We start from the raw sequence: 20,971 nt of genomic DNA on the forward strand, positions 1-20,971 counted from the left end.
GAATAGATATCCAGGTCATGAATTTCAAGAAGATTATTATCATTTTTCAAGACAATAAGTGATACACTGAATTCTTAAGAGTTATATTCCCAAGGAGTGGTGGATGAGATCCTTTCCTGAGAGCAGCTATTGGTTAATTAGGTGTGGGAAAGGCCCTTTCAGGGTAACAGACTGGGCAGGCTACAGACAAGGGAAAAGCCTCAGTGCCCATACTAAATTTGCTTATTTTTATTTTATTTTTTTAAGTTAATTTTATTTATTTTCTTATACAGCAGGTTCTTATTAGTTATACATTTTATACACATCAGTGTATACATGTCAATCCCAATCTCCCAATTCATCACACACACACACACACACACCGCCACTTTCCCCCCTTGGTGTCCATACATTTGTTCTCTACATCTGTGTCTCTGTTTCTGCCCTGCAAACCGGTTCATCTGTACCGTTTTTCTAGGTTCCACATATATGCGTTAACATACAATATTTGTTTTTCTCTTTCTGACTTACTTCACTCTGTATGACAGTCTCTAGATCCATCCACATCTCTACAAATGACCCAATTTCGTTCCTTTTTATGGCTGAGTAATATTCCATTGTACATATGTACCACATCTTCTTTATCCATTCGTCTGTCGATGGGCATTTAGTTTGCTTCCATGACCTAGTTATTGTAAATAGTGCTGCAGTGAATATCGGGGTGCATGTGTCTTTTTGAATTATGGTTTTCTCTGGGTATATGCCCAGTAGTGGGATTGCTGGGTCATGTGGTAATTCTATTTTTAGTTTTTTAAGGAACCTCCATGCTGTTCTCCATGGTGGCTGTATCAATTTACATTCCCACCAACAGTGCAAGAGGGTTCCCTTTTCTCCACACCCTCTCTAGCATTTATTGTTTGTAGATTTTCTGATGATGCCCATTCTAACTGGTGTGAGGTGATACCTCATTGTAGTTTTGATTTGCATTTCTCTAATAATTAGTGATGTTGAGCAGCTTTTCATGTGCTTCTTGGCCATCTGTATGTCTTCTTTGGAGAAATGTCTATTTAAGTCTTCTGCCCGTTTTTGGATTGGGTTGTTTGTTTTTTTAATATTGAGCTGCATGAGCTGTTTATATATTTTGGAGATGAATCCTTTGTCCGTTGATTCGTTTGCAAATATTTTCTCCCATTCTGAGGGTTGTCTTTTTTTTTTTTTTTTTTTGCGTGATACACGGGCCTCTCACTGTTGTGGCCTCTTCCCGTTGCGAAGCACAGGCTCCGGACGCTCAGGCTCAGCAGCCATGGCTCACGGGCCCAGCCGCTCCACGGCATGTGGGATCTTCCCGGACCAGGGCATGAACCCGTGTCCCCTGCATAGGCAGTCGGATTCTCAACCACTGCGCCACCAGGGAAGCCCCTGAGGGTTGTCTTTTAGTCTTATTTGTAGTTTTCTTTGCTTTGCAAAAGCTTTTACGTTTCATTAGGTCCCATTTGTTTATTTTTGTTTTTATTTCCATTACTCTAGGAGGTGGATCAAAAAAGATCTTGCTGTGATTTATGTCAAAGAGTGTTCTTCCTATGTTTTCCTCTAAGAGTTTTATAGTGTCTGGTCTTACGTTTAGGTCTCTAATCCATTTTGAGTTTATTTTTGTGTACGGTGTTAGGGAGTGTTCTAATTTCATTCTTTTACATGTCGCTGTCCCATTTTCCGAGCAACACTTATTGAAGAGACTGTCTTTTCTCCATTGTATATCCTTGCCTCCTTTGTCATAGATTAGTTGACCACAGGTGCGTGGGTTTATCTCTGGGCTTTCTATCCTGTTCCATTGATCTATATTTCTGTTTTTGTGCCAGTCCCATACTGTCTTGATTACTGTAGCTTTGTAGTATGGTCTGAAGTCAGGGAGTCTGATTCCTCCAGCTCCTTTTTTGCCTCTCAAGACTGCTTTGGCTATTCGGGGTCTTTTGTATCTCCATACAAATTTTAAGATTTTTTTTTCTAGTTCTGTAAAAAATGCCATTGGTAATTTGATAGGGATTGCATTGAATCTGTAGATTGCTTTGGGTAGTATAGTCATTTTCACAGTATTGATTCTTCCAATCCAAGAACATGGTATATCTCTCCATCTGTTGGTATCATCTTTAATTTCTTTCATCAGTGTTTTATGGTTTTCTGCATACAGGTCTTTTGTCTCCCTAGGTAGGTTTATTCCTAGGTACTTTATTCTTTTTGTTGCAGTGGTAAATGGGAGTGTTTCCTTAATTTCTCTTTCAGATTTTTCATCATTAGTGTATAGGAATGCAAGAGATTTCTGTGCATTAATTTTGTATCCTGCCACTTTACCAAATTCATTGATTAGCTCTAGTAGTTTTCTGGTGGCATCTTTAGGCTTCTCTATGTATAGTATCATGTCATCTGCAAACAGTGACAGTTTTCTTCTTCTTTTCCAATTTGTATTCCTTTTATTTCTTTTTCTTCTCTGATTGCCATGGCTGGGACTTCCAAAACTATGTTGAATAATAGTGGCGAGAGTGGACATCCTTGTCTTGTTCCTGATCTTAGAGGAAATGCTTTCAGTTTTTCACCATTGAGAATGATGTTTGCTGTGGGTTTGTTGTATGTAGCCTTTATTACGTTGAGGTAGGTTCCCTCTATGCCCACTTTCTGGAGAGTTTTTATCATAAATGGGTGTTGAATTTTGTCAAAAGCTTCTTCTGCATCTATGGAGATGATCATATGGTTTTTATTCTTCAGTTTGTTAATATGGTGTATCACATTGATTGATTTGCATATATTGAGGAATCCTTGCATCCCTGGGATAAATCCCACTTGATCATGGTGTATGATCCTTTTAATGTGTTTTTGGATTCTGTTTGCTAGTTTTTTGTTGAGGATTTTTGCATCTATATTCATCAGTGATATTGGTCTGTAATTTTCTGTTTTTGTAGTATCTTTGTCTGGTTTTAGTATCAGGGTGATGATGGCCTCATTGAATGAGTTTGGGAGTGTTCCTTCCTCTGCAGTTTTTGGAAGACTTTGAGAAGGATGGATGTTAGTTCTTCTCTAAATGTTTGATAGAATTCACCTGTGAAGCCATCTGGTCCTGGACTTTTGTTTGTTGGAAGATTTTTAATCACAGTTTCAATTTCATTACTTGTGATTGGTCTGTTCATATTTTCTATTTCTTCCTGATTCAGTCTTGGAAGGTTATACCTTTCTAAGGATTTGCCCATTTCTTCCAGGTTGTCCATTTTATTGGCATAGAGTTGCTTGTGGTAGTAGTCTCTTAGGATGCTTTGTATTTCTGCGATGTCTGTTGTAACCCCTTTCTCATTTCTAATTTTATTGATTTGAGTCCTCTCCCTCTTTTTCTTGATGAGTCTGGCTAAAGGTTTATCAATTTTGTGCATCTTCTCAAAGAACCAGGTTTTAGTTTTATTGATCTTTGCTATTGTTTTCTTTGTTTCTATTTCATTTATTTCTGTTCTGATATTTGTGATTTCTTTCCTTCTACTAACTTTGAGTTTTGTTTGTTCTTCTTTCTCTAGTTCCTTTAGGTTTAAGGTTAGATTGTTTATTTGAGATTTTTCTTGTTTCTTGAGGTAGGCTTGTATTGCTATAAACTTCCCTCTTATTACTGCTTTTGCTGCATCCCATAGGTTTTGGATCGTTGTGTTTTCATTGTCATTTGTCTCTAGGTATTTTTTGATTTCCTCTTCGATTTCTTCAGTGATCTCTTGGTTATTTAGTAATGTATTGTTTAGCCTCCATGTGTTTGTGTTTTTTACGTTTTTTTCCCCCTGTAATTCATTTCTAATCTCATAGTGTTGTGGTCAGAAAAGATGCTTGATATCATTTCAATTTTCTTAAATTTACTGAAGCTTGATTTGTGACCCAAGACGTGGTCTATGCTGGAGAATGTTCTGTGTGCACTTGAGAAGAAAGTGTAATCTGCTGTTTTTTGGATGAAATGTCCTATAAATATCAATTAAATCTATCTGGTCTATTGTGTCATTTAAAGCTTGTATTTCCTTATTAATTTTCTGTCTGGATGATCTGTCCATTGGTGTAAGTGAGGTGTTAAAGTCCCCCACTGTTATTGTGTTTCTGTCGATTTCTTCTTTTATAGCTGTTAGCAGTTGCTTTTTGTATTGAGGTGCTCCTATGTTGGGTGCATATATATTTATAATTGTTATATCTTCTTCTTGGATTGATCCCTTGATCATTATGTAGTGTCCTTCCTTGTCTCTTGTTACATTCTTTAAAGTCTATTTTATCTGATATGAGTATTGCTACTCCAGCTTTCTTTTGATTTCCATTTGCATGGAATATCTTTTTTGCTTCCCTCACTTTCAGTCTGTATGTGTCCCTAGGTCTGAAGTGGGTCTCTTGTAGACAGCATATATATGGGTCTTGTTTTTGTATCCATTCATGAAGCCTGTGTCTTTTGATTGGAGCATTTAATCCATTCACGTTTAAGGTAATTATCAATATGTATGTTCCTATTACCATTTTCTTAATTGTTATGGGTTCATTTTTGTAGGTCCTTTTCTTCTCTTGTGTTTCCCACTTAGAGAAGTTCCTTTAGCATTTGTTGTAGAGCTGGTTTGGTGGTGCTGAATTCTCTTAGCTTTTGCTTGTCTGTAAAGCTTTTGATTTCTCCATCGAATCTGAATGATAGCCTTGCTGGGTAGAGTAATCTTGGTTGTAGTTTCTTCCCTTTCATCACTTTAAATATGTCATGCCACTCCCTTCTGGCTTGTAGAGTTTCTGTTGAGAAATCAGCTGTTAACCTTATGGGAGTTCCCTTGTATGTTATTTGTCATTTTTCCCTTGCTGCTTTCAGTAATTTTTCATTGTCTTTAATTTTTGTCAATTTGATTACTGTGTGTCTTGGCGTGTTTCTCCTTGGGATTCTCCTGCCTGGGACTCTCTGTGCTTCCAGGACTTGGGTGGCTATTTCCTTTCCCATGCTAGGGAAGTTTTCAACTATAATCTCTTCATATATTTTCTTGGGTCCTTTCTCCCTCTCTTCTCCTTCTGGGACCCCTATAATGTGAATGTTGTTGCATTTAATGTTGTCCCAGAGGTCTCTTAGGCTGTCTTCATTTCTTTTCATTCTTTTTTCTTTATTCTGTTCCATGGCAGTGAATTCCACCATTCTGTCTTCCAGGTCACTTATCTGTCCTTCTGCCTCGGTTATTCTGCTATTGATTCCTTCTAGTATATTTTTCATTTCAGTTATTGTGTTGTTTGTCTCTGTTTGTTCTTTAATTCTTCTAGGTGTTTGTTCTTTAATTCTTCTAGGTCTTTGTTAAACATTTCTTGCATCTTCTTGATCTTTGCCTACATTGTTTTTCTGAGGTACTGGCTCATCTTCACTATCATTATTCTGAATTCTTTTTCTGGAAGGCTGCCTATCTCCACTTCATTTAGTTGTTTTTCTGGGGTTTTATCTTGTTCCTTCATCTGGTACATAGCCCTCTGCCTTTTCATCTTGTCTATCTTTCTGTGAATGTGGTTTTTGTTCCACAGGCTGCAGGATTGTAGTTCTTCTTGCTTCTGCTGTCTGCCCTCTGGTGGATGAGGCTATCTAAGAGGCTTGTGTAAGGTCCTGATGGGAGGAACTGGTGGTGGGTAGAGCTGGGTGTTGCTCTGGTGGGCAGAGCTCAGTAAAACTTTAATCTGATTGTCTGCTGATGGGTGGGGCTGGGTTCCCTCCCTGTTGGTTGTTTGGCCTGAGGCAACCCAACACTGGAGCCTACCTGGGCTCTTTGGTGGGGCTAATGACAGCGTCTGGGAGGGCTCATGCCATGGAGTACTTCCCAGAACTTCTGCTGCCAGTGTCCTTGTCCTCATGGTGAGCCACAAACACCCCCCGCCTCTGCAGGAGACCCTCCAACACTAGCAGGTAGGTCTGGTTCAGTCTTCTGTGGAGTCACTGCTCCTTCCCCTGGGTCCCGATGCACACATTACTTTGTGTGTGCCCTCCAAGAGTGGAGTCTCTGTTTCCCCCATTCCTGTCGAAGTCCTGCGATCAAATCCCACTAGCCTTCAAAGTCTGACTGTCTAGGAATTCCTCCTCCCATTGCTGGACCCCCAGGTTGGGAAGCCTGGTGTGGGGCTCAGAACCTTCAGTCCAGTGGGTGGACTTCTGTGGTATAAGTGTTCTCCAGTTTGTGAGTCACCCACCCGGCAGTTATGGGATTTGATTTTATTGTGATTGCACCCCTCCTGCCATCTCATTGTGGCTTCTCCTTTGTCTTTGGATGGGGGTATCTTTTCTGGTGAGTTCCAGTGTCTTCCTATTGATGATTGTTCAGCAGCTAGTTGTGATTCCGTTGCTCTTGCAAGAGGGAGTGAGAGCACATCCTTCTACTCTGCCATCTTGAGCCAATCTTCTATATTTGGTTTATAATTCTGCTTTGTGTCAACTCTGTCAGTAAGAGAGTATGTATTTGAATTATAATAATAAGGTGGTCTGCCCGCCCCCTTGGTAGTGTTGTGTGCAGGGTACATGTGTAGCACCCTGGTTTTGCTCTCAGCTCCTCAGAAGTGGCAGTTGGGTTTTTGGTCTTTTTGTATCTTGTTGTTCATAATTTTCCCCACTGGGCATGCATGTAGTTATTTTTAGTCCCTTATAGTTTCTTTGTATTTATTGCTGGCGGAGACTTTTGTCCAGGTGCAAGTACTGCAGCAAAGGGTCCCAGGTTCCAGCCTGTCTCAGTGGGACAACCAGGACACGTACTGGTTTGTGGAGATCCCTGGGAAAGTGTGGATTTTTAATCTACAATGTCCTTGAGTTTCACTAGTCTTTTTCATTGTGTTCATAGGAAGTTGCAGCTGGTCTGCCAGCAGTCATACTGTCTCTCTTATCCTGAGTTGGTTGTGAAATTCTGAAGCCATAGGTAGCTATTATACAAGTGAGATTCTGTATAGTTTGAAGGATTAATCATGTCTCCTCATTCCAGGCTTGCACTTTCCAAATATCACTTAGAGTTCTTTATTCAGTTGAGTAGCCATATAGACACCAACCGTTTTTCTCAAATATATGACTTAACACTGTCATTTAGGAAGTAGCTGTACCAAAACAGGCCAAAAAGAAACAAACAAAAAAAAGGAAATTACTGATGGCTGGTATTTGAGATGAAAATCCTTTCACTATAGAGCGTAGGGGTTGAGTTATTGCAAAATAAAAGCTGAGAGCTGTGAATTTACTACATCCATTCAAAATAAGTAGCATACAAAATACAGACTCTGGCATAGAGAAAAGATGTGAAAATCAATTCAATGGATTGAACGTGCAGATTTCGTGTTTCATTGCTCAAACTTGCACACACTAATATTCTGCAAAAGATAATTGCAGCAAAGAAAAATGACCTTTTGCAAATAAGACTAAAAGCATTCCTCCCAAGAGACCAGAGTAAACATGTGTATATAGCTATAAAGTGTTACTGTCCAACACTCGTTATTTCTAGAAAAAACTACATAGGTTAAAACTATGACAATGTGCAACATCTTAAGCCATTATAGCAGCAGCAGCAGCAACAACAGCAAAAATGGACCAGAATCGCTGTTTTTATGGTGATTAACGTACCCGAGTAGGAAATATTGATCAAAACTCAGGAAATAAATGCCTGGGCTGATACAGTGTCAGTTGTTGGAGAAACTTTTTGACATATTTAAGATCATTTAAAAGTGAAAGTGGAGTTCAGGCATCCAAAATGGATCTGGGTGGCCACTGTGGATGTGGTTTTAGACATGTTCCTACATCACTGAGAGCTTGAATTTTCTGAACCGTTTAAAACTCCCAGATACCACCAGCCATTTTCAAAACAGTATCTGCTAGCAGCTGCTGGCTTCAACCTTGTAGTCTCAAAGTCTGAGCTCCCTCTTCCCGTACTGAAACTATGTAATCATCTCAATCCCCAACTAATCCTTGCTTAACAAGCACCCTTACCTCTTGCCAACTCCAATCCTAATTCTTGACAAACAATGTATGTAACCTTGTGAAGTTTTTTTGCCCTTTGTAAGCCTCCCCCATTTTGTAATCTGGCGGAACACAATTCAAGTGCTTCTTGAATCGGTGTCTCTTGGGCTGCAGTCCTAACAAAGCCCAAATAAACACCTTTTTGTTTCAATCAGGTCTCCATTTCTCACATTTTCGTTTACGTTTACTTCCATTTAAATGTCTTATCATCTCTAAAAATTTTTTTAAGTGCTAAAATCATATAAAGCAGGCAAATTCTTCAAATAATTTGCTATTAAGTATGCCAATTTTTATAGAGCTAAACAAGGAACTGAGAATAAGTTAAGGTGAAACAGGAGAAGATAGACATGGGAAAAACAAGTTGTAGCTGCACAAGGCAATAAAATGCCATCTTGGCCTTCTCATTTCAGTTAAACGCATGAGCTAACAGATTAGATGTCTGCTGGTTTAGCATGCTAACTCCCTTGGATTTGCTAAAATTTATACAACAATTAATAGGTATACATAAAGTCCTAAGGAAAAGAGTACCACTTAAAAATCAACATCGGAAACTATCAAAGCAATTTTCAAAATAAAAGATTGTCTATTACTGTGAATGAATATAAAATGTAATAGATATACAAACTAGGAACTAAAGCCTTGTCCAAAGTTTAATTACTTCTCCCTTTAGCTGCTTTTTCAAGGACGTGTACACTAACCAAATGATGATTGAAAGGTTTGCTGTGATCTTTTTCTTTTCTAAAAAAAGGAGCATAGAAGATACAAACAAAATTTCCTTCAGTCCCTTAGACTGCCAAGACCTCCTTTGCATTTCTTCTACTAGTTTCTTGTGGAACTGGCTGAGCCCTGAGCAGTCCAGAATCATCACTACCCTCTGACTTGTTGTCACTTAGGTCACTTCCATCATGACTGTGGATGCATGCATCTTCACCAGTATCCTGAGACTCATCTATTGACATGGTAACAGGAGGTGATGCCAGGGCAGTTCTAGACACTACTCCACATTTTTCTATTGGTGGGAGAAGAAGCAGTGGTGAAATTGGTTCTCCACCTGCTGAGTTCTTACCAGGGAGTTTCTCTGTTGTGTTCTGATCATTTTCCACTTTACAGTGCATAATGTCAGCCTGATGTTAACTATCTGAAATTTCACCCTCTGGGTGAAATTCAGGTTTTATTCAGAGGATGAAGTACCAGTAGATTCCTTTATACTGGCAGCAAAACCAGCAAGACTCTTATCTGCCCCTTCTGCTGCTATTTTCTGAAGGGGAGCCTGTTTTCTTTCCTTTGGAGAGTAATTTTTGGTCTTTTGATTCCTCCTCTTTTAAGTTTTCCTTTGGCTGCAGTGGTGATGGTGGTAAGAGATTCTGTGCACCTGCACTTTCCTAGAGATGCTGCATTTTACTTTAGATTTACTCTGCATGTTGGACTTTTCCTTTTTGTTATCTTTTTGGAAAGGAGACATTTTTGGGAATTGGCCCCATGTAAAGAAGAAGATCTGTAGAAGGAGTTGTTTTCACCCGAGCAGGCCCCTTCTGAGCAGTCTTGCTGCTTTTTTAACTTGATTTACTTTCCAGAGTTATCATTTTACTTTTTTTTCTCATGCAGGTACTTTTCTTTTTATTCTCCTCTACTTTGCTGTCACCCTGACTATTTTGGTAGAAACCTTTTCTTTTTCTTTTTTGTCATAGGTTTTTCATCATTCACAGGGTCATTTATGGAATGGGCTTCAGCTTCTATTTTCTTGTAACTTTTCTTGGTTTTACAGGATTTCTGAATCATTGCTGGTATGCACATCCATCTCTTTAGTCTCTGTTGCTGATTTGCAAGTTTTGGTAGACACTTGGATCATTGAGACATTACTACAAGCCTTTTTCTCTTTTAAAACATTCTCTTTTTTCTCCACTTTCAGACCATTATTGATTTTTAAAATATATTGTATCTAGCAACCTTGATGTACTCTCCTACTAATTCTAATTGTTTGTGATTCTCTTGGATTTTATGTAAAACATAACAAAAGTTTTATTTCTTCTGTTTCAATTCTTAAGTCTCACTACATTGCTATACCCTTTGCCCTCCAGTACAGTGTTAAAAAGGAACAGTGTGTTATAAAGCAGACACTAACACACCATTGTAAAGCAATTATACTCCAATAAAGATGTTTAAAAAAAAAAAAGGGAACAGTGATGATACCAAGTCCAAGCTCGTACTGCTTACTGCACCACAGGCCAATATATCAAGAGATGAGTTGTTGGGGCAAGGAATAGTGACTTTATTTGGAAAGCCAGAAGACTGAGAAGATAGTGGACTAGTGTCCCAAAGAACCAGCCTACTTGAGTTAGAATTCAGGCCCCTTTTATACTAAAAGGAGAGGGCATGTGGCTGGTTATTGTAAACTTCTTGGTGCTGGCCAGACTCCAGAGGGTATGTAATAATCTTTTCTTCTTGCAGCTGTCCACATAGGTCTGGTCACAATGTTCCTGTAAACCTCCAACAAGACAAATGTTATACCTTTTAAAGGTCAAGCCTGGGAGTCAGAACCTTGAGAAAGGCCTATTATATATATTTCATGCTATAGGCAACATTCCTTTACAAAGGTGTAGAGCCAGCATGACTAAGCACAGGCAACAGAGCACAAAGTTTAGAGATAAAGGAATAGATCCAGTATGGAGTCAGGTTTGTTCTTCTCTGTTACAGTAATAGTGAGCATTTTGTCTTGTTTCTCACTTTATCAATCACTATGATGTTTACTGTAGATACTGAGTAATTTACCTATCACATTAAGGAAGTTACCATATATACCTAATGTACTAAGAATTTTTTTATGACATGAATTGAAAATTTTCTTAATTTGTTAAAATGAACATAGTTTTTCTCCTTTAATATCTTAAAAAATTTATTTATGTTTGGCTGCTTTGGGTCTTTGTTGCTACACGCAGGCTTTCTCTAGTTGCGGAGAGCGGGGGCTACTCTTCATTGTGGTGTGTGGGCTTCTCATTGCGGTGGCTTCTCTTGTTGCAGAGCATGGGCTCTAGGCGCATGGGCTTCAGTAGTTGTGGCACACAGGCTCAGTAGTTGTGGCTCGTGAGCTCTAGAGCTCAGGCTCAGTAGTTGTGACGCACAGGCTTAGTTGCTCCACGGCATGTGGGATCTTCCCAGACCAGGGCTTGAACCCGTCCGTGTCCCCTGCATTGGCAGGCAGATTCTTTTTTTTTTTTTTTTTTTTTAACTTTTTGGCAGGCGGATTCTTAACTACTGCACCACCAGGGAAGTGCCTTCTTTAATATCTTAAAGATTTTCTAGTATGATTTTCTAGTATGACAGAGTTCCTACTAGATCATGTTATATTATTTTTTGTGAACACCGTTAGGTTTAGCTTCCTATTCATTTCAGATTTTCGCATCTATATTTATGAGTGAAACAAGCTTATAATATACTATACTCAGTGTCACTTGTTTTTAAGCCATATAGACCATGTCTCTGACTTCCTTTGCTCAAAATTATATGATTAAGATTCGCTTATGTTGTCGTATGTAGCTATACTGTAGTTTGTTCATTTTTGTTGTTAAATCATGTTAAAGATAAACAAAGCCAGACACTAGTCAGAGTGGTGAACACAGAGTTTAATCGGTAGTATACTATTGCCATAGGGAAGAGTCCAGTGTGAATGGAACTCCACCTCAATTTGTACAGAGGCAACTGGGCCTTTTAAAGGGAGAGTGACGGAGTAGGGAGGGAGATGAGTGGAACTCAGTCAGGGAAGCGAAAAACTACAAAAAGGGGATGGGAGTTGGACCATGTGAAACCCAGGGGGGTTTGCTAACTGGTGCTTATCCGAGTTAGGTTCTTACCCTCCACAGGGCCTGGGAGACAGGGCCCTATCTTCAGGTGTTGGCTGGAATAAACAGTAAGTTCTTTGGAAGTCTTGAGTTTCCTCAGGCAGGCACTTTACTGGGCTGGAGTCAGCCTAGGGATGTGGTCTTGAGCTGTTTCTAAATGTGTCTCATAATACAGGTATCTTCAGATAAAGACATCTTCAGATGCCTGAATTTTTGTAAGTTCTTTATAAATTCTGGATACGAGATTTTCTTGGTTATTTGTGTTAGGGATATTTTCTGTCAGTCTCTGGCTTGCCCTTTTGCTTTCTTAATGTTGTATTTTTAAATTATTTATTTATTTTTTGGCTGCATTGGGTCTTCGTTGCTGCGTGCGGGCTTTCTCTAGTTGCGGCGAGCGGGGGCTGCTCTTCGTTGTGGTGTGCGGGCTTCTCATTGCGGTGGCTTCTCTTGTTGCGGAGTATGGCTCTAGGCGCGTGGGCTTCAGTAGTTGTGGCACGTGGGCTCAGTAGTTGTGGCTCGCAGGCTCTAGAGTGCAGGCTCAGTAGTTGTGGCGGATGGGCTTAGTTGATCTTCCTGGACCAGGGATTGAACCTGTGTCCCCTGCATTGGCAGGCGTATTCTTAACCACTGTGCCACCAGGGAAGTCCCCTCAATACTGTATTTTAATGAAAAGAGAAGTTTTTAATTTTAGTAGGATTAGGTTTATCAATGTTTCTTTTGTGGTTAGTGCTTGCTTATGTCTTTTAAAAAAATAGACTTTTTTAGAGAAGTTTTAGGTTCGCAGCAAAATTGAACAGAAAGTACAGAGAGTTCCTATAAAACCCCTGACTCCCCCCACACCCCACAGGTACAGCCTCCTCACCTATCAGCATCCCAAACCAGAATGGTATAGTTGTTACAGTTCATGAACCTACGTTGACACATCATTATCTCCTAAAGCCGACAGTTTACATTAGGGTTGATGTATTGATACATTCTGTGGGTTTTGACAAATATATAATGACATATGTCCATCATTATAATATCACACAGAATAGTTCTCCTGACCTAAAAATCCTGTATGTCCTGCCTGTCCATCCCTCTCTGTCACTAACCCCTGGCAGCCACTGATGTTTACAGTTTTGCCTTTTCTAGAATGTCATATAGTTGGAATTGGACAGTGTGAAATGAAGCCTTTTCAGATTGGCTTCTGTCACATATATGCATTTAACTTTCCTCCATATCTTTTCATGATTTGATAGCTCTTTTCTTTTCAGTTTCATTAATATTCCATTGTTTGGATGTACCACAGTTTATTTATCCACTCACCTACTTAAGGACATACTGGCTGCTCTCAAGTTTAGGCAGTTATGAAAAAGCTACTATAAGCATCTGTGGTCATACATTTTCCACTCATTTGAGTGAATACCAAGGAGCACAATTGCTGTTAAGAGAATGTTTGGTTTTATTAAAAACTGCCAAACTGTCTTCCAAAATGGCTGTACCATTTTACATCTCCACCGGCAACAAATGACAGTCCCTGTTGCTCTGCATCCTCACCAGCATTTGGTGTTCTGTGTTTTGAATTTTTGCCATTCTGATAGGAATGTAGTGGTATCTTGTGTTTCAATTTGCATTTCCTTGATGACATATGATGTGGAGCATCTTTCCATATGCTTATTTGCCATTTATCTTTGGTATGGTGTGTCTGTTCATACCTTTTGCCCTTTTTTTTTTTTTTTTTTTTTTTTTTTGCTGTACGTGGGCCTCTCACTGTTGTGGCCTCTCCCGTTGCGGAGCACAGGCTCCGGACACGCAGGCTCAGCTGCCATGGCTCACGGGCCCAGCCGCTCCGCGGCATGTGGGATCTTCCTGAACCGGGGCACGAACCCGTGTTCCCTGCATCAGCAGGCGGACTCTCAACCACTGTGCCACCAGGGAAGCCCCATACCTTTTGCCCATTTTAAAATTGAGTTGATTGTTTTCTTGTTGTATTTTAAGAAACCTTGGTGTATTTTGGATAACAGTCCTTTTTAAGATTTATGCATAACGGTTCTTTTTAGGATTTATGTTCCATGTTCCTCCCAACTTAGAGGACATCAATACCACAACTTCTGTCCTCACAGGGGCATTAGAACCTCAACTCTAGGTTCTAGAGTCTGAATTTGGGTCTAAAATTCCATGGGACATTTAGTATGAGGCTACCCTGACTTTGATTTCTCCCCTCCCTGCTTTTTTCAACCTCAGAGAGAACTCCCCCTAAATCATAGATGCGGAGTCTCACTGTTCCTTACGGGGGATATGGGTGTGGATATGAGGGGGCAGGGGAGTTATGTGGGCAGCCTAGAATAGGACAACTACACGCTTTGAATTTTAAATTCACGACAACTGTTGCCTAACTGCCAAACAGTTAATGCTGATGTAAGTGCTCTAGTTTGGTCATGTGTTCCTTTGCAAGGGCAGTTATTAGTTAAATACTTTTCCTTTTCAGATGTGCGTTCCAAACGGGAGTATGATGAAAGCCATGTGATTACAGCCCATCTCGTGAAGAAGGTATATGGACAGAGTCAGAATCTGGGGCTACCTTACAGGGGGGTGGGGAGAATGGGAGATTGTGTCCGAGGTCCAGGAGGCAACACCTACTACTGGACACTGTGGGCAGCAGAGACAGCACTGCCCTTATGTGTCCACCATGAGGGTCTCCTACACTGTTTCACACTCCTTAAGGTCTCCCCACTGCCCCCCACGGTCAACAGCTTCATTAAGCAAATGTTGCTTTAATTCCGTGACTTGCCAGGCAATGTTCCAGACCCTGGGGCTACAACAGAATACAAGATGCCCTTAATTCGTTCTCCCTGCCTCATGGAGCATCTCTTCTACTCGGACAACAAGCCGTAGAAATAGTTAGTATAACCCAGAGACGGAAGTCCCTTCCCTCCCCTCCCTTCCATTTCCATCCTGTCTTCCTATTCCTGGTCCAGCTTTTATAACGACTGGGCCCTGCAGGCAATCACCGGCCTCGCTCCTGCAGTGAAGCCCTTCCCTCCAGCCCCGTGGGGAGTCTTCTCTCTCTGGTCACTGCTGAGCCTGGCAGCCTTCACTTGGACTCCACCTTGACCCCTCCCATCCTGACCACATTCTCTGCCCTTGATTTCCAGGTTCTCCCTTGCTTCCCTGGTTTCTTCTCTACCTCTTTGGTGCAGCTTCATTTTCTCCTGCTGCCGCCTGAAGAAACCACTACTCTGTTCTTGTATATCTGTCGGTCAGTATACTTTCTTCAGAGATTTCCTCCAAGCTTACAGCTTCAGCCGTCCACATGCAGTTAGCCATCCTGTCAATTTTACTTCCAAAATTCTGTCTTGCAATATTTCCCCCTTCTCCCTGTTCCCACTGCCACTGTGCTGCTGTGCACTCCACCGCTGGCCCTTTGCCACACAACTTGCCAGGGAGCCTGTGCCCTGCCTCAAGTATTTTTCTGGGATAAGCTTGCTCCTAACACCTCCCTTTCCCCGCCCTAGTGTGTCATTATCTGCTTTTTTCCTCTCTGGATTTTCAGTTTTCCGGCTCCATACTGTAGCTCTTCATCTCCATTTCAGGCCTTCCTTAGTGTTTTGCAGCTGATTCAGAGTCCCTTCATCCTGTATGGCTTTCAGCTTCCACCTCACCTCTCAAATCTGTGTGTTCCTTTGATTCTGGCAGTAACCCCGGCTCTGGAAAAGAGGCGTTCCCTCTGCCTCAGCCCCTCAACCAGGCTGACACCTCACACCTCCCCTCCCCTACTTTCTGGCCTACTCTGTTCTTGTATATCTGTTGTATATCTGAGGTTACAGGCCTGAAGGCCAGAAGGGAACCCCAGCATGAGCAGGACACACAGCCCCCAAGTCGGTGTTCACACACTGGATCTGGTTCCACCTCCCTCTCCAGCCTCATCCGGCATGCTTCCACTCTCCCCTGACACCTCCACAACCTTGTCCTGCCATGTTTCCTGGGTTCTAAGATGCTCATTTGTCCTTGTATTTTAACACTTCTGAGGTTGGAATATATCCTACAATTGATTTGCACCTTAAAGTGACAAAGTCTTTTCCCCCAAAAATGAATGTGGCCAACATCTGTTGTTTTTCTGCCTGGTACCTCCACTGTTTTGAGGGGAACTCCTCCTCTCTGCTTAAATCATGGGGGGTCTAGTGGTGCTCCCTAGAATAGGATCCAGACCCTGGTCATGGTGATTGGCCTGGGAAGAAAACAGCAAATCAGAATTGGCATTAGGGAAGACTGCTCCTTCTACTCTGGTGGTGGAGTTTGGAGGATGGGAGTCTGAGCATCGCTGGTGGTCGTGACTCAGGCTTCAGGACAAAGTGGTCTGAGGTGAACCCAGTGTGCAGGGGACACAGAGAGCAACAGGGCCCAAGAGGGAGGTCTGGGCTTTAGATCACTGGTTCAGTTCTTCCCAGGACCACTTGCTCCCCGCCCTGCCTGAAGTAGCGTTATGTGCCAACACACCTCTCCTTCTGTGTACACTCCTGATTGCAAATGTTATGAAATTGGTGGTGCATCTTACAACCAATGGTCTCTTACAGTCTAGGAAATGACAATATGTGTGGTCCCTTGGACACACTGCTCTCTGTGACCCAGGGATGTGTATGCTTTGTTCATCATTGTATCCCGGGTGCTCACTCTGGCCCCTGGCATCTGGTAGGTGCTTGGGACCTATTAATTAAAAAATGAATGACGGGTATCTGTTCCTTCAGCCTGGAATGCTCCCCCAGTCCTTGTCCATCTGGCAAATTTCCACTTGCCCTCACAGTCTCATCTCAAATGCCTCCTGTCCCATGAGACCCTTCTGAGTCCTCCAGGCCAACTCAGGCATTTCCCTTTTTGTTTTTTTCTTTTTTTTTGTATCTCCGTATTTCAGAACCTAGCACAGTGTAAGTGCAAAGTGAGTCCTCAACGAATGTTTATTAAGTAAAAATGGATGTTCGGCCACAACTCTCCTGTGCTCCCACCTGCTCAAGCCTGTAGGGGCTGTTCTCACCTTTCCCCTTTTGCTCATGCTCTTCTCCATACCCAGAGCCTTCCACCCCCTCATTATCACCTGTCTAAATCCTGCTCATCCTCTGAGCACCATCTGTCTCCCAATTCTGTTAGACAAATATGATTTCTCTCCTTAGAATCCTGGAGAACGTCCCGGGTCTGTACTTCCAGTGGCCTTACTGCTCTGCCTTGAAGCACAGTAGATGCACACTCATCCTATCCCACCTGAATGTCCTCTGTCAGGGCCTCTACGACAGCTCAGGTCACATGGGACAGAGCCAGGCTCAGGTTCCCCTGAGTAGTGGGGGCTTTCAGGAAGCATTGCGAACAAGTGAAGACTCACGTCTCTGCTGCTACCAGCTGGGCCTTCCTGAGCTCTGGGACACCCTTTGGAGTCCTGGGCAGTTCTGGTACTGGGAGAGGTCATCACCTCCTTGGCAGAAGGAGTTCCTGCCCTTGTGGTCCAGCATAATGATGACTCAGCCAGTCCCCAGCTCCTCCTCACGACCTCATTGCTGCTGTTTGCCCATTCCTTCCTTTAACCATATTTATGGCCTACTGTGTGCCAGGCATTGTTCTGGAAACTCAGGATACATCAGTGGCTATAAAGGGACAAAAGTTCCTGCTCTCACAGAGCTTCCATTTGAGCTTACAGTCTTCCTCATTATACCTGCTTGCTTATGACTTCTGTCCATTCAAGCCTTCTGCTTACTGCCCTCTTCATGGCAGATTTTGGATTTGGTCCCCAACGCCAACACTCTCCCCCAGACAGAGAATGTCATTAGTTAAGGTGGCCATGACTGCTCTCATAGCATGCATGCCAGGGCACCTAATGGGCTGTGGGCTGGTCCATAGACCACTGTTCTTTGGCCACAGTTATCTCTGGCCCGGTCAGCTGTGGTCAGCTTCCCCCCGGAGGGAATATGGGTGTGGCAGGTCCTTGGAGTTTAGCAGACTCTCTGGTCCACTGTCAGTGCTCCCGTGCCTGTGTGTAGTCAGGGAGGTGGACACTGTCCTACCTCCAGCTCCTCCCGGTGCTGGTGTACAGGGAATATGGGTTCAGCTGGACCCACCCGCCAATAGCCTTCTTTTGTTGTTTCTTTAGAGGGCAGGTGAATATCTTATCCCGGAGTCTGTGGATCTGGAGTGTGTGGAATACTGTGTGGTGTATGATAACAACACCAGCTCCCTGAAGGAAGTCCTAAAAGGTGACGATGATGACAACACTGATGAAGGCGATCAAGGTGGGTTTTTACAATAGCAGCAAGAATATGAGTTAAGTTATTGAGCACTTTTGTCACGTGCCATGAGTTCTGCCTGGGTCACCTCATGCAATCTGCAGAGCAGCCCGATGAGGACGGCAGTGTCAGGAACTGGGAAGGGTCTGGGATTTTTCCTTCCTTTGCAAGATGACAGGTGAGCCTGCCATGGTTTCATGGATGCTGGCAAAAGACATGAGGCTCCTGGGTCAGAGACAAAGGGCTTTATTTCTCAGAGCAATAAAAGTAGCCAGAATGTAGTGGGTGGTATTATGGAGAACTCTGAGCTTAGGGGGCCTGAATCTTTTTTAACAAATGGGCAGAAAGCCTGCCTGCCCTTGGCTCTGGAGGCAGAAACTGTCTCTATCATCCAAGGCTGTTTGTTATACACATATCCTTGAAAAGCCAGTGCCTTTGTTCAGAGGATATGTAGAAACATGAAAGACCATGGAGAATTATGCCCTAATAGGTAACATCCCCACTTTATTGATGAGGAAATTGGGGTCCAGGAAGGTGAAGTAACTCATTCCCCAGGTGTGGGACCATGGGTATCTATTGCTGTGTAATAAATTACCCCAAAACTCTGTAGTTTAATACCATAAACATTAATTATCTATTCGTTTCCGTGGAATTCAGGAGTAGCTTAGCTGGGAGGTTCTAGCCTGTCCTAGGGTTGTAGTCATGACGTCAGCCAGAACTGCTGTCATGTGAAGGTTTGGCCAGGCCAGGATAATGTGCGTCTGCGATGAGTCACTCACATGGGAATAGCTAGGAGTCCTCAGTTCCTCACTGCATGGACCTCTGCATGGGGCTGCTTAGTTGGCCTCACGACAGGGCAGCCGGTATACCCCAGAGCGTGTGATCCAAGAAAGAGGGAGAGAAAGCGACAGCCATGTACCCTTTATGACCTAGTCTTGGGACTTAAACAGTCACTCTTGCCACATTCTATTCATTAGAAGCAAGTCACTGAGTACAGCCTACCCTCAAGGAGAGGGGAATTAAAACTCAACCTTTTTTTAAAAATATTATTTATTTATTTGGTTGCACCATCTTAGTTGTGGCAGGCAGGCTCCTTAGTTGTGGCATGCGAACTCTTTAGTTGCAGCATGCATGTGGGATCTAGTTCCCTGACCAGGGATCAAACCTGGGCCCCCTGCATTGGGAGCACCACCAGGGAAGTCCCTAAACTCAACCTTTTAAAGGGAGGCGTTTGAAAGAACTTGTGGAGAGAGTTTTTTTTTTTATTCAAACGGAAAGTCACAAAAATTATAATCATCCTCATCAGTTCACTCAGTCCCATGTAATTAATTTTTTTATCTTGATCTTTTGTTAGCACTTTTATGAATTCATCAGTTTTCCATTAGAGTTCTGAAAATGCTTATTCATTCAGTTCAGCAGTATAGGCAGTTACCAGAAACCTGTACTTGTCAGAGTCTTTTCCATGAATTCCTTGAAGATGAAACCCTTTTATAGGAACATTTTTGCAAAAGCATCAGAGTACACCCAGAACTGTCTGTAAATGACAAAAGACTTAAAAATGACCACGGTTAAAGATTTGATGAAAGTTCATAATAATGCAATTAACAAGGAAATTTAGTTATTTCTGAGACATACATTTTAAAATAATAACTAGAATTATGACTTATAACATTATACCAGAATATATAAGATTTTTAGGAATTTCATGTAATGTCTGAAACGTTTATATTAACATATTTCCATACAAATAACCCAAAGAAAGTTTAGTATTAGTTTTTAAAAAAAATTTGTTTTGAATTTTATTTTATTTTTTTATACAGCATGTTCTTATTAGTCATCAGTTTTATACACATCAGTGTATACATGTCAATTCCAATCGCCCGATTCATCACACCACCATCCCCACCCCCCCACGGCTTTCCCCCCTTGGTGTCCATATGTTTGTTCTCTACATCTGTGTCTCAACTTCTGCCCTGCAAACCGGTTCATCTGTACCATTTTTCTAGGTTTGTGGAGAGAGTTGTTTTTTTTTTTTTTTTTTTTGCAGTACGCGGGCCTCTCACTGTTGTGGTCTCTCCCGTTGCGGAGCACAGGCTCTGGACGCACAGGCCCAGCGGCCATGGCTCACGGGCCCAGCTGCTCCGCGGCATGTGGGATCTTCCCGGACCGGGGCATGAACCTGTGTCCCCTACATCGGCAGGCAGACTCTCAACCACTGTGCCACCAGGGAAGCCCTGTGGAGAGAGTTTTTAAACCACCACACCTAGTAAGTGATGGGGCCAGGATTCAAACCTGGGCAGTTTGGTTCTGTCTGGTCTCCTAAGGCCCGGGGTAGTGATGCTGGAGAACAGTGCAGTCACTCCAGCCACACGCTGGAACGTGGTCAGTTCTAATCTGCTTCACTGAGGCTCCACTGCATTCTCCATTCAGCCCCTGCTTTGGGCTGTCCACCCCTTGCTGCTGCTTGTGGCTCAGTGACTAATATATATGGGCGGAGTTCCATGGGTTGGGCATTCACACCAGCGGTCACTGGGTGGCGCTCGGTTTCCACCTTTAATAAAACCAGTCTGCTCAGGAGGTCCTTAGCCAGGAAATTGTCCCCTCTTCCCTAAGCTCACCCTGTTGGGCTCCAGTCTGCAATTCTAGGGTTGTCGGCTGGACGCTGAAATCCTAGGAAATGTTGGTCAGTAAAGACAAAACCCTGGCTTTCCTGGTGGTGCAGTGGTTGAGAGTCCGCCTGCCGATGCAGGGGACACGGGCTCGTGCCCCGGTCTGGGAAGATCCCACATGCCGCGGAGTGGCGGGGCCCGTGAGTCATGGCCGCTGAGCCTGTGCGTCTGGAGCCTGTGCTCCGCAACGGGAGAGGCCACAACAGTGAGAGGCCTGTGTACCGCAAAAAAAAAAAAAAAAAAAGA

At 42.6% G+C, this 20,971-nt stretch overlaps 1 protein-coding gene across 2 annotated transcripts in view; it reads left to right on the forward strand.

Moving 5' to 3' along the window:
* The window catches only part of STYXL1 (serine/threonine/tyrosine interacting like 1), a 54,336-nt gene that overhangs the window by 12,531 nt on the left and 20,834 nt on the right, over positions 1 to 20,971 (forward strand). For both annotated transcript variants that reach the window (XM_082643420.1, XM_082643421.1), the window contains exons 3-4: positions 14,279 to 14,340; positions 17,924 to 18,062. In XM_082643420.1, the coding sequence (XP_082499546.1) occupies positions 14,279 to 14,340; positions 17,924 to 18,062 (201 nt within the window). The remainder of the gene's footprint in view (positions 1 to 14,278; positions 14,341 to 17,923; positions 18,063 to 20,971) is intronic.

This window comes from Mesoplodon mirus, assembly GCF_964341445.2.
Source record: "Mesoplodon mirus genome assembly, chromosome: 15".
Lineage (NCBI taxonomy): Eukaryota > Metazoa > Chordata > Mammalia > Artiodactyla > Ziphiidae > Mesoplodon > Mesoplodon mirus.